Source organism: Stegostoma tigrinum, unplaced genomic scaffold, assembly GCF_030684315.1.
Source record: "Stegostoma tigrinum isolate sSteTig4 unplaced genomic scaffold, sSteTig4.hap1 scaffold_470, whole genome shotgun sequence".
In the NCBI taxonomy this organism is placed as follows: Eukaryota; Metazoa; Chordata; class Chondrichthyes; order Orectolobiformes; family Stegostomatidae; genus Stegostoma; species Stegostoma tigrinum.
Window position 1 is genome coordinate 51,908 of NW_026728398.1, and position 15,393 is coordinate 67,300.

The following is a 15,393-nucleotide window of genomic DNA, read 5'->3' on the forward strand; positions in this document are numbered from 1 at the left end:
AGGGTCAACAATGAGGAAGAACTGCAATGTCAATGTAACAGGGTCAGAACCGAGTGCCTCACAATCAGAGGGTCAGGATTGAGGTCAGAATTGAGACAGTTATGCAGGACTAGAGTGTCAGTGCTGTGGTCGAGTAGCACTCAGAGGGTCAGTACCGAGGGAAAGCTTCATTGTCAATGGATCACTTCTGAGGGTGAGCTACTTCGTCAGAGGGCCATATGAATGCGGTGCCTCATTGTAATGGGATAAGAATTGAGGGAATCGCACAATCGGAGGATCAGTACTGAGGTCCTGCAGCACTATCAGCAGAGGGTCACGACTGATGGAGTGCCTTATTGTTAGAGGGTCAGTGCTGAGGGAGTGCATCGTTGTCAAAGGATCAAATTGAGATGATGCCTCATTTTAATATGGTCAGTTTGAGGTAGTGCAACACTGTCAGGGGGCCAGGAGTACTGAGGAAGTGCTGAAAATCCCCATGATTAAGGGAAGACCCTCATGTTTAAAATGTCAAAACAGAGAGAGGGCATAATGGCCAGAGGGTCAGTTCTGAGTTTGTACCTTGTTGCCAGGCGGCTAGTTATGAGGGAGTACCGAATCTCTGGGAGTGACTAATCTGTCAGAGAGTCAGGACTGAGGGGCTGCTGACCGTCTCTCAGTGCTGTAATTCCCCAGCACTGACCCGCTGGCACACTCTTACTGTTGACCCTCTCAGAGGGCAGTTTCCCTTCGTACTGACTCCCCTCAGTGTAGCACTCCCTCATTGCTAACCCAACTCTGTGTAGCATACCATTAATATTGACCCTCTGACAGTGCAGTGCTCTGTGATGACTCACTGTTCTGACAGTGCAGCTCTCCCTCAGTCGTGACACTCTGACAGTGCAGCACTTGCGAAAAATTGGCCTTCCGACAGTGTGGAGCTCACTCATTGATGACACTGACAATGCAGCACTCCCTCAGTACTTACTCTGCAACACTTCAGCACGTGCTCATCATTGACCCTCTGACAGTATTGCAGTCACTTAATATTGAGCCTCAGTCCTGGAGCACTGTCTGAAGATTGACCTCCTGACAGTGAAGCTCTCCCTTAATATTGACCCTCTGAGAGGGTGACTTTCTCTCAGTGCTGACCCTTCAGTGGTGTCGCATGACTTACCACTTTCCCATCACCACCTTATGCTACCGCATCCCCCCCCCACCACCGCATCAACATCATCTTTCTGAAATTGTTGCATTCCCTGAATTTTAACACTCTGATAATGCAGAATTCCTTCATTATTGACCCAATGAGAACATAGCAGACCCTTCTTCTTGACGCTCTGACAGTGCAGTGCTCCCTGAAAACTGGCCCTCCCTCAGTGCAGCACTCCCGTAGTAAAGAGCTCCCCCCCCGGCCTGACCCCTATTCAGTGCTGAGCTGCACTCAGTGCTGAACCCCCCCACCCCGAGTGCTGACCTCCCGTAAGCTGAACCACTACAGTGCTGCACTCCCTCATTGTTGACCGGCCACTGAGTGCACATCCCCGCTTACTGCAGCTCTCCCACTGTGCTGGCTCCCCCTCAGTGCTAACAACCCACAGTGCAGTACCCCCTCAGTGCTGACCACTTTCAATTCTAACACCGCACTCCTTGTCAAGGAGACAGAATCAAGGCAGTGCGACAGGATTAGAGTGTCAGTGCTGTGGTACAGTAGTACTCTGAGGGTCAGTACACAGGGAAAGATTCATTGTCAATGGGTCAGTTCTGAGGCTGTGCTACTTTGTCAGAGGGCCATACTAATGCGGTGCCTCATTGTGGGGTTGACACTGAGGGCGGTGTGAGTGAAAAGAATGAGAGAGTGTTGCACTGAGCAGGGACAGCATCATAAGAGTGCTGCACTGAGCAGGGTCAACACTGAGGGAGTGCTGCACTGAGGTCGGGTTAGCATTGAGAGGTGGTCAGCACTGAGGCAGTGATGGGGTGTTAGCACTGAGGGAGTGCTGCACTGAGGAGTACTCAGCACTGGGATGGTGTCAGCACTGGGGAAGTGCTCCATGAAGGGGGTTTCAGCAATGAGGGGCGAGTTTGCACCGAGGGGGATCCAATATGAAGGAAGTACTGCACTATCTGACGATCAATAATAAGGGTGTGCTCCACTCTCGGAGGGTCATTCTTGAGGAAGCACCGCGTTGTTGGACAGTCCGTACTGAGGGAGTGTTGCATGGTCAGTGTCATCACTGCGGGAGCTCTACACTGTTGGAAGGTCAATACTAAGAGTGTGCTGCACTGTTAGACAGTCAATGATGAGCTAGTGATGCATGTGCGACATTCCCTCAACTCTTATCCCATTACAATGAGGCACTGCATTAGTATGGCCCTCTGACAAAGTAGCACAGCTTTAGAACTGACCCATTGATCATGAAGCTTTCCCTCAGTACTGGACCTCAGAGTGCTCCTCAGCCACAACACTGACTCTCTAATCCTGCAGTCCTGTCTCAATTCTGACCTCAGTCCTGACCCTGTTACATTGACACTGCAGTTCTTCCTTACCATGGACACTCCGGCCATGGGACACCACTGTTGGCCCTGTTGCAGTGTAGAATTCACTGACACTCACCCTCTCCCATACCTTCAATCCTGAATGTCTGATAGGACTGCGGGCAGCTGACTCTGACAGTGCAGCATTCTCTCAGTATCGACCCTCTGACAGTAATTAGGGGACTGCTGCATTGTCAGAGAGTCAGGACTGAGGAAGAGCTGTACTATCAGAGGGCAAATATTCATGGAGTTGTGCACTGTCACAAATTCAATATTCACAGAGGGCTGCACTGTCAGAGAATCAATGATGACGGGGCAGTGCGTTGTGAAAAGACCTGTAATAAAAGGCATGCGGCCTGTCAGAGGGACTAAACGGAGTGCTTCACTGTGAGAGGGCCAACATTACTAAATGCTCCAGTCTCAGAGGGTCAATGTGATGGGAGAACATCTCTCTGACATGATCTTGTTGGTGGATCAGCGCTGACGTAGTGCTGCACCGTCCGAGGGGTCGGAGAAAGGGAGTGATGCACGACCAGGTGATTAGGGAGTGCTGAAGTGAGGGGGTCGTCAGCTATAAGTGGGTGAGCTCTGAGGGAGTGCAGCACAGTGTGGGGTCAGCACTGCGGGAGTGCTGTTCTGAGGGGGATCAGGACTGAAGGGGGTCAGCACTGAAGCAGGTCAGCGTTGAGGGAGTGCTGCACTGAGGGGTTCAGAATAAAGGGTATGCTACACTGAATGGGTCAGAAATGAGAGGGGGGTCAGCACTGAGGGAGAGTGGCACTTGAAGATGTTCAATATTACTGTGTCCTGCACTGTGAAAGGGTCAGTATGAAGGCAGCACTGCAATATCACAGAGGCAATGATGAGTGTGTGCTGCACTGCTGAAGGGTTAAATTTGAAGTGGTGTCCCACGGCCAGAGTGTCAATGGTAAGGGAGCATGGCATTCTCAGAGTGTTATTGCTGAGAGAACACCAGTATGACGGAGGGTTAATACTGTGGCAGAGATGCACCGTCAGAGAATCAGTCATCAGAGAGTACGCAGTGTTGGAGGGTCAGTACTGAGGGAGTGTTTCACAATCAGAGCGTCAGTTGTCTGGCAGTGCTGGAAAAGCTCAGCAGGTCTGGCAGCATCTGTGGAGGCAAAAACAGAGCTAACATTTCGGGTCCAGTGACCCTTCCTCTGAACTGTTCTGAGGAAGATCCCCAGTTCTGAGGAAGGGTCAATGGACTCGAAACGTTGAATCTGTTTTCTCCTGCACAGATGCTGCCAGGCCTGCTGAGATTTTCCGCCAACTTTCTTTTTGTTGCCGACTTACAGCATCCGCAGTTCTTTTGTTTTTTATGTCTGGCAGTGCTTGTTTGCTTGTGACCTTCTGAAAGCACAGCACACCCATAATCTTGGCCCTGTGACAGGCCAGCACTCCCTCAGTACTGATCCTCCAACAATGGAGCATTCCTTCCATACCGACCACCAGCGCAGCACTTTATTTCTGAGAGTAGTCTGAAAGAAACTACCTTTGCTTACCCAGAGACACAGTGAGAGCAAGTGCGTATTCTGTAGGTGACTCAGGATGTATTGTAACCTTAACAAGTCAAACAGTATTTCACATTAGTTTATAATTGAAGATTATTCCAACTGTCTTCCTCGAAAAGTACAGTCCCGACAACATGGGGCTGATACTAATACACTCACTCAGAAGTGACCCTCCAGCAAAGCAGCCCTGCCTCAGAACTGACCCTGTGACAATGAGCTACTCCATCAGCAGTGAATCTGTAATCACGTGGCACTCCCTCAATTCTGAAAACATTACACTGAGGCACTCCTACAAAGGCCTCTGCGTTTTAGGGGTTATTTACAGTGATCCCTGTGTTTTACAGGTTATTGAAAGGGGTCACTGTTTTCAGGTTTATTTTCACCCTCCAATCTTGCAGCACTCCCTCAATTCAGGCGTGTAGCAGTAATGTCTCCAGACTGAATCTCGAAAAGTGTTGCAAACCCTCAATTCTGATCTGCTCAAAATGAGCCACTGACTGAGTATTGGCCTTCTGACAAAAAGTCACTTATTCAGAACTGGCCTTCTGACAATGTGACACTCGTCCACATCTGACCCTCCAGCAGTGAGGTACTGCCGCAGAACTGATCCGCTGACAGTAAAGCACTGCCCGCTCAGTTCTGACCCTCTGACAGAGCTGCAATACTTCAGGACTGAACTTCTAATCATCTTGTACTCCATCAACTCTGAATCCAATGCACTGAGCTACTGACTCAGTATTTACAGTCTGCTCCTCATACACCCTCAGAATTGACCCTAAGGCAATGTGACCCTGCCTCAGAACTAACTCTGTGACAATGAGGCACTTACTCAGTGCTGAATCTCTAATTGTGTAGCACTCCCTCAGTTTTTAGGCACTCCTTCCAGACTGGCACACTCTCAAGGCTGATCCTGCAGCAATGAGGAATTGCCTTACAACACAGCCATGAACAACAAGGCCCTCTTTAGGACAGTGTCTGATAACGAGGCACTCACTTGGTTCTGAGCCTCTGACAATGAAGCACTTGCTCAAGTCTGACCACATTAAAATGTGGCACCCTCAAACTGATCTGAAACACCTCAGTTTCGACCTTCTGATGGCTCTGAAATGCCTCAGTTTATATCCTCTGACCGGTCTTTTAATTCTGACACAATTACAGTGAAGGTCAAGCCTCCGTGCTGACACTCAGAGTACATCACTCCCTCTGACAGTGTTGCACACCCTGAGCATCACTGACAGTTTCAGCGTTCCCTTAATATGGACCAACTCACAATGCAGCACTCCCCTAACATTATTATTTATATTGACGATCTGACAGTACAGCCCACCCCAGTGCTGACCCTCCGACAGCGCAGCATTCCCTCATTACTCACCCTTTGATACTGTAGTCCACCTTTGGTAATGACACTCTGACAGTGTCACACTCCCTTACTATCGGCCCTTCAACAGTGCAGCACTCCCTCAACGATGACACCGTAACGATGCAGGATTCCCTCAGTCCTGGCTCTGCAACAGTCAAGCATTCAATCAACACTGACCCTCTGTTAGTGCAGCACACCCCTAATATTGATCCTGTGACAGTGCAGCACTCCCTTAATATTGGCCTTCCGACAGAGTGGCACTTTCTTGACGAAGACACTCTGACAATACAGTTTTCCCTCATTGCTGATCCTCTGGCAGTGCAGCATTCTGTCATCATTGGCACCTTGCCAGTGGAGCTACATGCTTCTTATTGACCCTCCACAGTGCAGCACTGCCTCTCTACTGACTCCACAACATTAATATTGATCCCCGAACGGGAGGTCTTTCATACCCACCCCAACAAAGAGAAGCCCTCCCTCATCTTTAACCCTCTGACAGTGCAGCACTCCCTTAATATTAACCCGCTGCCAGTGTGGCACTACGTTACAGTGCAGAACTCCAACAAAGTGATCATCTGAGTGTCGCGCACACACTCAATATTGACCCTCCAACAGCGTAGCCCTCCCTCAGAACTGACCGTCTGACATCCAGACACTGATAGTGTCGCAATTCTGTAATATCGACCCCCACCGACGCAGCAGAACTCTCTCAATATTGGCCTTCGGACAGGACTGCGCAACTGATCCTTCGGCGGTGCCCCTTGATATCAATCCTCTGACATTATAGCACTCCCTCAGTACTAACTCTCTGAACGTGCAGCACTCTCTCAGGTCTGATTCTGCGCTATTTCAGCACTCCCACGTCATTAACCCTCTGACAGTGCAGCACTCCCTTTATATTATATTATATTTATCAACTCTCCAACAGTGCACTATTTCCTTAATATTGGACCTCTGATTGGACAAGCTGACAGCATCTCATGTTCTTTATCGACAGAGAGTCAGTTCTGTGGTAGTACCTCATTGGAATGGGTCAGAGTGGGTCTAATCAGTCCAACCCCAAACCTAACCGCGGCTTCAGGCCTAAGCCTAGCCTCAGGCCTAACACTCACCCTCAACCTAAGCAGAAGCCTCAGCCCCAAACCTAAATGTGGTCTGAGCTCTAACCCTAACCATAGACTCAGCCCTAAGCCTAACCTCAGCCTTAACCCAAAACCTCTCCCGAGCCCTACCCCGAACTCCAAACTTAACCTCATTAGTAACCCTAACACAAGTCTCATCCCTCGCCCTCACTCTACCCTCATCCAAAACCTAGTCCAATCCTCACACCTAACCCCTAGCCTTGGTCCTAACCCAAACCCTAACCCTCGCCACCCTCTCACGCTAACCCTCATTGAATTAGTGAGTACTGAGGTATAGCAGCACTGTCAGAGCATCAGAATAGTGGGAGTGAACTGTTGTCAGACTGTCGATACTGAGGTAGTGTCTCATTATAGAAGGGTCAGAATTGAAGCAGTGCCACACTAACAGAGACTCAGTACTGAGGTACTGCAACAGCGTCATAGAATCTGAACTGTGGGCGTGCATTATTGTCAGAGGGTCATGATCTGAGGCAGTGTCTCCTTGTGAGAGGGTCAATACTGACAGAGAGCCTTCCTTGCCTGACGGTCAGTACTGAGGCACTGCTTCTTTGTCAGGGGGTCTGGAGGGACAGTGTCTCATTGTTGGTCAGTCCAGTGTGAGGCAGTAGCTCATTGGTGGAGGGTCAGTCCTCAGGGTGGGCGGATGATGTGGAGGTGCTGGTGTTGGACTTGGGCGGACAAGGCTGAGTATTGACACTCTGCTACAAATGCACTCCCTAGTTCTGACCTTCTGATAAAGGCAAACTCCCTAATTACTGACACTCTGCCAAGTAGGCACTGGCTCAAACAGACCCTCTGACAATAGGCCACTGACCCTCTGATAGAGCTGCAGTACCTCAGTGAGGCAGTGGCACTCCTTGAATTCTGATCCCATTACAATCAGGCACTGCGTCAGTACTGACTCTCGGCCGAAGAGGTACTGCCTGAAAACTGATCCAATGACAATGAGGCACTCCATCAGGACTTACCTCTGACAGTGCTAGATTACCTCTGTACTGACCTTCTAAAATGGGTGGCACTCCTTCAATTCTGACCCCCTTACAACATAGCCCTGCTGCAGTGCCGACCCTCTGACAACAAGGCATTCTCTGAAGCCTGATCCCCTCAAGATGAGGTCATACTTCAGTATTAACACTGACAGAGAGTCACTTCCTCTATATTGACCCTCTCATCGTGCGGCACACCCTCAGTTCTGATCTTACGACAATGGGGCACTTTTGACCAGCTGACAATGATGCTCTCCCTCAGTTCTGACACCTCCACAGTTCTGCACTACCTCTGTACTGACTCTCAGTACTGACCCTATTCTGATCCATTGCAATGAGGCGCTGCCTCACTTGTGGCTGTATAACAATGATGCACTCCATCGATTCTGCGCCGCACACAGTGCTGTAATACTTCCGTACTGCCCTCTAATTGTGAGGCACTCACTTAATTTTGACCCCCTTACACTGAGGCTGTGCCTCAGTATTCACCTCTGAAAATAATGCACTCCTACACATCTGGCCCTCTGATGCTACTGCAATAACTTAGTCACGTGGTTAGCTTCAATGCTGATGCCATTACACGCAGGCAGTTTCTCAGAACTGACCTTCTAACAATGGCACTCCCTTCGGATGGTCAGATACAGCCACACTACCTCCGTTTTGACCCTCTCATCACGTGGCAGTCCCTCAATTCTGAACTCCTCAGAATGAGGCGCTAACTCAGTATTGACCCTCTGACAAAGAGGCACTCCCTTAGGGCTGACCTTGCACCAATCAGATACTGCCTCACACCAAACCCTCTCGAATAATGAGGCACTGCTTCAGTCCAGACCCTCTGACAAAGACGCACTGCCTCAGAACTGACTCTCCAGCTATGGTGACCGGCCACAAAACGGACCTGCTGACAATGAGGTACTTCCTACCATCTCGAATCATGTGGCATATCTCTAATCCTGTGGCCCTCTCTCAGTTCTGTCGCCATTGCATTGAGGTATTCCCTCTTCGTTGATCCTCTGAACTCCCTCAAGACTGACCATCCACCGTTGATGCACTACCTCAGATCTGACCCACTGACAGTCCTACAATCTGTCACCATTCCATGTAGCATTCCAGCAATTCTGACCCCATTTCAATGAGACGCTGTTTCAGATGGTCACTCTGAAAACGAAGCGCATTCTCAGGACTAAATCTCTGAAACTAAAGCACTTCATCAGTACTAACTCTCTGGCAGGCAAGTATTGGGGGTTAGGTTAGGGCTGAGGTTAGACTTGGAGCTTAGGCGAGGGTTGGGGTTGAGGCTAAGCGTTAATTGGGGCTGTGTGTTACGGTTCATTTTAGGGCTGAGGCCATAGCTAGTGGTAGGGCTGAGGCTCACTTTAGGGCTGAGACTAGATGTTTGGTCTGAGGATCAGCATTAGGGCTGAGGGTAGGGAGGGTTTACGCTGAGGATAGGGTTAGGGTTAGGGTTAATGCTGAGGTGAGGGTTAGCCTGAGGCGAGCGTTTGTATGGGTTTAGGGCTGAGGCTGGGTTTAGAGTCAGGGTTCGGGCAAAGAAACGCTGCCTCAGAACTGACCTGCTGACAATTAGCCAGTGCATTAGGTACTGATGAGCTAATAAAAAGGCCCGCTCTCAGCACTGACACTGCAGCAATGAAGTCTTGCCTCACAACTAACTCACAAAGGGCTCATAATTGAGGAAGTGCCAAATGATGAAAGGGTGCGGACTGAGGTGTTGTATAACTGTCAGAGGGTCAGAACTGAGGTATTGCGTCATTATCAGATGGTCAATTCTGCAGCAGTGGCCCACTGTAATAGGGTCAGAAAGGTCATACTGAGGTCTTGCAAGATAGGGTCAGAACTGTTGGAGTGATTCATTATCAGAGGGTAGGCACTGAGGCATTGAAGCATTGACAGAGGGTCAACACACTGTCTGTATTGAACATGTGGCAATAATGTTCTGACTGCATAACATCAAGGCACTGCCTCAAAACTGACCCTTAATACTGACCCTCGCACAGTGCTGCATTGCCTCAGTCGTGATGCTGCATTCGTGTGGTACTAGCAGTTCCAACCCCATGAATAGGATGGGCTGAAGGGTAACATTTCTTGATATTTGAGAAATGGTTGACTTTGAATGAGTCCTGTCAGCATTCCTGTTTTACAGTTAATTTTATTTCTGTAACTGGTTTTTTTCTTTGCCAAGTCGTTTGTTACACCGGAGCAGAGGGAGCATTTTGTTCCTCGGCACTGGACGTCATCTCGGAATGAGACCGCGAACGGTGCCAGGAACAACCTCAGCCTCCAGGCCAGCCGTTGATCGAGGGGTCCCTCACGGCCACAAGAACATGAGGCTTATTCTTTTTTACTCTCTACTTGTTATTCTTTTTAATTACTCTTTCTGCATCTTTTATTTCCTCAATAAATGTTCATCTTTCAGAAAATTGGCAAGCATTCCTTTAACTGCACTTGATAGAATCACAAAAGAACCACCTCGATGCACGCTGTCATCAAAAACACACCATTATTCTGAGGCACTGCCTCAGCATTGATCCTCTGACAATATCGCACTCCCACAGATTTGACCCTTTGACAACGAAGCAAGGCCTCAGTATTGAAGCTCTGACAATGCTTCAATCCCTCAGTTCTGACCATCTGACAAGGAGGCAGCTTTATTTCTGACCCTCTCACAGTAGCAATATCTCAGGACTGACCTTCTATTTGTATGGCATTGCCTCACCTTAGAATGAGGTGTTGCCTCAGTCTTGACCTTCTGACAATAATGCACTCCCACAGTTCGGACCCTCTCATATTGCTGCATTTCCTCAATACTGACACTAAAAATATGTGGCAGATCTTTAGTGCTGATCCTTTTACAAGGAAGCATTGTCTCAGTATTGACCATCTGACAATGATGAACTCTCACAGGGGTCAGGACTGAACCCGTCAATGAGGCACTTCTTCAGTGCCCGCACTCATTATTCGCCTTCTGACAAAGCTTCAAAACCTCAGTACTGACCCTCTCACAGGGCCGACCTTCTGTCAAATCTAGAGAATTAATACAGAGGAGGTGTCTCTTATTAGAGGGTCTGCCTGAACTCTTGGTTGAAGTGTTCAATAAATTGCTACAACCTGAAAGAAGTAATTCTTCCCTGAATTAATAGGCAACCAATTTGAAAATGTGGCCTCTGGTCGTAAAATCTTTCACAAATGGGAGTAATCTCTACGGATATACACTATCAAGCCTCTTTAGAATCTTACATGTTGAAAAAATAAGATTTTTTTCAATCTTATAAACTCCAATGAATGTCGCCCAACTTTCCTAAGCATAGCAATCCCCTCCGCCATTTCCGAAATCAACCCAGTCAACATGAGGTGTCCGGCCTCCGCAGCACTCGCTCTGTGGCTGTACATGACTTGTAAGTTACCATCCTGCTGCTACGACTCTACTTCTATTTACGATGCAGTCCTCCGTCCATCCGAACATACTACCCTTGAACACACGGGCTCTTTTCTTTTGAGACACCTTATGAGCTGTACCTTATCAAATGCTTTGTTGAAATCTCAATGTACTACATCAACTGGTGGTCCTTCGTCAGTAATGTTTGTTTCCTTCTCAAAGCACTGTAGCAAGTTTGTCAAGTATTATTTCCCCTTTATGAAAGGATGTTAACCCTGTAGGATGTTATAGCACACTCAGTACCCTGTTATTTCATCTTTCATTGCCGGCATGAACATCTACCCAGGTTGACCTAAATTGGCAATACTTGCTTACTATTTTGTCCAAGTATCTTTGGAATAATGGTGTTATGTTCACAATCTTTCAACCCTCTGAGAATTTTCCACAATCTAAGGATTCTTGGAAGATTATCATCAGTGCCTCCATTGTATCTGCAGCTGCGTTCTTCAACATGAGAGGATACAACTCATCACACACCTTGGATATTTTCTGTACTGATTGGAGTTATGTTTGGAATGCTGTGCAGTGACATTCACTTTTAACAGTTTGCTAAATACTACCAGGAACAGAAATTGTCATCCAGCTGCAACTAAACTAAAGCTTTCAGCACAGAAGGAAGTCTTTCAATTCATTATGAACCTATTAACTCCTGAAAAGGGCAATACGATTTGCCTCAGTCCATAAATGTTCTTTCTCCAACATCCTGAGATGCATTATCCGTATTTCTTCAAATTTACCACAGAATCTGTTTCACTCACCCTTTCAGCAAGACGCATGACAACAAATCGGCATTTTTAGTCCCCCGATAGCCTCCGTTGCACACGTGCATTGTTAGATGATTATTTATTTGTGTGCCTGCTTTTTTGCTCGAATGGAGAAAGGTAAATTTCTGTTCTTTTGTCATCAGAACTATTGCCTCCACACTCTCATCTTCCTTGTTTTATCCTGTGCTGGAATATTTAATTTGTTGACATATCTGAAATATGTTGTTGAATGGATCGGGTTTTGTAACATTGCATTCCCCATAGACCATCTACCGATGCTGTTGCTTGTTCTAACAGTTATTATCTCGCAGAGTGGAAAATGCAGTTTGAAAGCAATGGAACGTTATCGATGAAGAAGTTGATGCATAAATTGCTGCGATCTTCTAAACTACAAACTCACCTTCAATTCTTTCTCGGTCAGAGCATTATGCCAGCACAAATGAATCGTGTTCTCAATGGGACTTGCAAAACCATGGAATTGAATTTGCACATTGATTCTTCTTCCCTCTTCAGAAATGCAAAGTAGTATCGTGATGAAGCTTCCAAGGCGATGACTGTGTCCTTCAATGAACGGAAAAGTGACTCTTAGATTCATGGAAATATTTCACTACTTCTATAGACATGAAAGGCAAACATTCTCCCTGCAAATGACCCAGTCTCATTTTATCGTATCTTTCTGATTTTACACGCCATGGGATAATCATTGCAGTGTAACAGAAATGTTGATCATGGAAATTTATCACTGTTTTCATAAAGAATGGCAAATTTTCAACATCTTGCAATTGTATGAAGGCTCAGTCTCATCACACCTCGCCTGCTGCACAAAGACATTCTTACACTGCTTTGAATGTAAGGGCTCAAACAAAACACAAACATGACACAAATGCATCAACACACTACTTGCAATAGGATCTGATATCCTTGCCAGGCACTGGAGGGGTTGCAGAGACTGGTGAGTGGACAAAGTCGTTCCTCTGTTCAAGCAGGAAAACAGGGACTTTCCAGGAAACTACAGACTGGTGAGTGTCTCATGTCTCAAAAGTATGGGCTAATAAGGGACAGCCAGCATGGCATTATGCAGGGCAGGTTATGTCTTACCAAGTCAGTTGAAGTTTTCACGGAGGTGACAAGGGTGATCAATTCGGGTAGAACAGTTGATAACATATACATGGATTTTACGAACGTTTTAACAAGGTTCCTCATGGTATGCTCATCCAGAAGATTAGGATCCATGAGATCCATGGTGACTTGTCCTGCCCATATAAGGCAGACGGTAGCGGTGGAAGGCTAACAAAGATAACACAGTATCGGGCTGGAGGAACACAGCAGGCCAGGCAGCATCAACAATGTCAGCTTTCCTGTTCCTCTGATGCTGCCTGACCTGCTGCGTTCCTCCAGCTCCACACTTGGCTAACTCTGATTCCAGCATCTACAGTTCTTGCCGTCTCAGTGGTGGAAAGCTGTTTTTCAGGCTGCAGCTCAGTGACGAGTGGTGTTCCGCATCGATGTGACTTCTGCTGTTTGTGATATATGTAAATGACTTGGTGGCAAATGTAGACGGGGGATTAGTAAGTTTGCAGATGATATAAGGACCAATGGACTTGTGGGCAGCATGGAAGGTTGTCAAAGGACACAGCAAGATACAGACCAATTGTCAACTCGAGCGGAGAAATGGCCGATGGAGTTTAATCTGGGCAGGCATGAGGTGTTGCATTTTAGGAGACCAAGTGTTAAGGAAAGGGATACACAGTTAATGGCAGGACCCCAAACAGCAGTGAAGTCCAGAGGGATCTTGGGGTCCTAGACCATAACTCCCTGACAGTAGCCACACAAGTAGACAGGGTGGTCAAGAAGGCATATCGCACGCTTGCCTTTATGCTGAGGGAAACTCAGTGCAAGAGTCAGGATGTCACATTGCAGCTTTACAAGACTTTGTTGAGACCACACAGAGTATTGCATTCAATTCTGGCCGCCACATTACACTAAGGATGTGCAGGCTTTGGACAGGGTGCAGAAGAGATTTACCAGCATGCTGACTGGAATAGAGGGTGTGAACGAGGAGGAGGAGCTGGAAAAACTCTTGGTTTTCTCTGGGGCAGGAGAAGCTGAGGGCAGGCTTGATAGAAGTCTATAAAATTAGGAGATACATAAATACAGCTAACGGTCAGAAAATTTCTCCCCCGGAGTTGAAGTGTCCACTATGAGGGGGCATGCATTTAAGCTGAGAGGGGGGCAAGTTCAAAAGAGATGTGAGGGGCAAATATTTCACACTGAGCATGTTAAAAGTGTGGAATACATTGCCCGGGGTGGTCATGGATGCAAATACGATGAAAGCATTTAAAAAGGGTCTTTCAGTTAAGTGCACGAATATGCAAGGAATGGAGGACTATGGATCAAGGACAGGCAGAAAGGATTATTTCATTTGTTGTCATGTTTGGCCCAACACGGTGGGCCAAAGGGCACATTCCTGTTGCTGTCGTGTTCCAAGTTTTATGCTCACTTGTATCAATGATTACAAAAAGTAGGATTGGGAAGAATTTTTGAGAAGCGTTTGAGAACATTATTTCATGTAAGGACAAACGGGAAAAGGATTAGGTGACACAGCACAAACAGATTTTGGAGCCCATGATGAATCATACGGACCTCACAAGCACCAATGATCAGAGGGATCTCAGGATCTTGATGTGTATGCCTGTTGATCCCCCAATGTAATGGACGAGGTCGTTGAAGTGGTTTGGAAGGCACATTGGATACTTGTCTTTATTAGACTTAATATTAAGTGATAGAGTTTCAGAATAGGCAGGGTATGTACAAAATGTTGGTTAGACCCAACAGTGAAGTCAACGATGAGAAAATACAGTGAGACTTGGACAACGATCAGGCTTGGCCTGATAAAGGATAAGTTACATTTGCACCATAGAAGTGCGAAGCAGCAATCAGCTCCAACAAGAGAGAATATGACCATATCAAAAAAATTCCATGTCCTTACACTCACTTCATCCTTCCATTTATTTTTTTTTAAATGTGCAAGTGCTATGCAAGCCATGCAAGGCTACGGGCCAGGTGTTGGAAATCAGGTTAGAACAATTCAGTGCTTGTCCTTGACTGTCACAGAATCCGTGAGCTTAAGAATGTATTTCTCCTGTATTGTAGGCTACTGAGGTGCTCGGCTATCCACTAAACCAAGGTTAACACTGATCTAAAACTAAACTGGGTCAGTTATAGAACCAGCAGTAGCCAGGTCCATGGTACAAACCACCCTGCTGTGGGACAGGGTCAGGTAAATCCAAGTGAGCGAGCGTGGTTGGAGACTCATTCATTGGGGGCATAGATTCTGTCGCCACATTTGAGACACCAGGGCTGTGTGTTGCTTCCCTGGTGCCAAGGTCAAGGACATCTCTGAGTGGTTGCAACAAATTCTTAAGGTGGAGGGTGAGCAGCCAAAGGCCACCGTGCACGTTGGTACCAATGACATAGGCAGAAAGAGGGAAGACATCCTGCGGACTATGGACAAGGAGTTAGCAAACAGGCTGAAAGGCAGGACCCAGAGGGTAATAATTTATGGGTTGCCACGAGTGCCACATGTAGGAGAGTTGTCATAGAAAGACAGGTGAGATGAATGCATGGTTAAGGAG

General features: G+C 47.2%; 1 protein-coding gene across 7 annotated transcripts in view; it reads right to left on the reverse strand.

Moving 5' to 3' along the window:
- LOC132208561 (utrophin-like) overlaps positions 1-12,315 on the reverse strand; it is a 35,810-nt gene extending 23,495 nt beyond the window's left edge. For 4 of the 7 annotated variants that reach the window (XR_009444681.1, XR_009444682.1, XM_059644050.1 and 1 more), the window contains exon 1: positions 5,422-5,811. Coding sequence is in view for 2 of the 7 variants with exons in the window: in XM_059644050.1 (XP_059500033.1) it covers positions 5,422-5,747 (326 nt within the window). In the remaining 5 variants the exon portion in view is untranslated. Of the gene's footprint in view, positions 1-5,421; positions 5,812-12,158 lie in introns of those variants that run through there. The other 3 variants (XM_059644052.1, XR_009444683.1, XM_059644053.1) reach the window with 3 other exon arrangements.
- Positions 12,316-15,393: the final 3,078 nt, after the last annotated feature.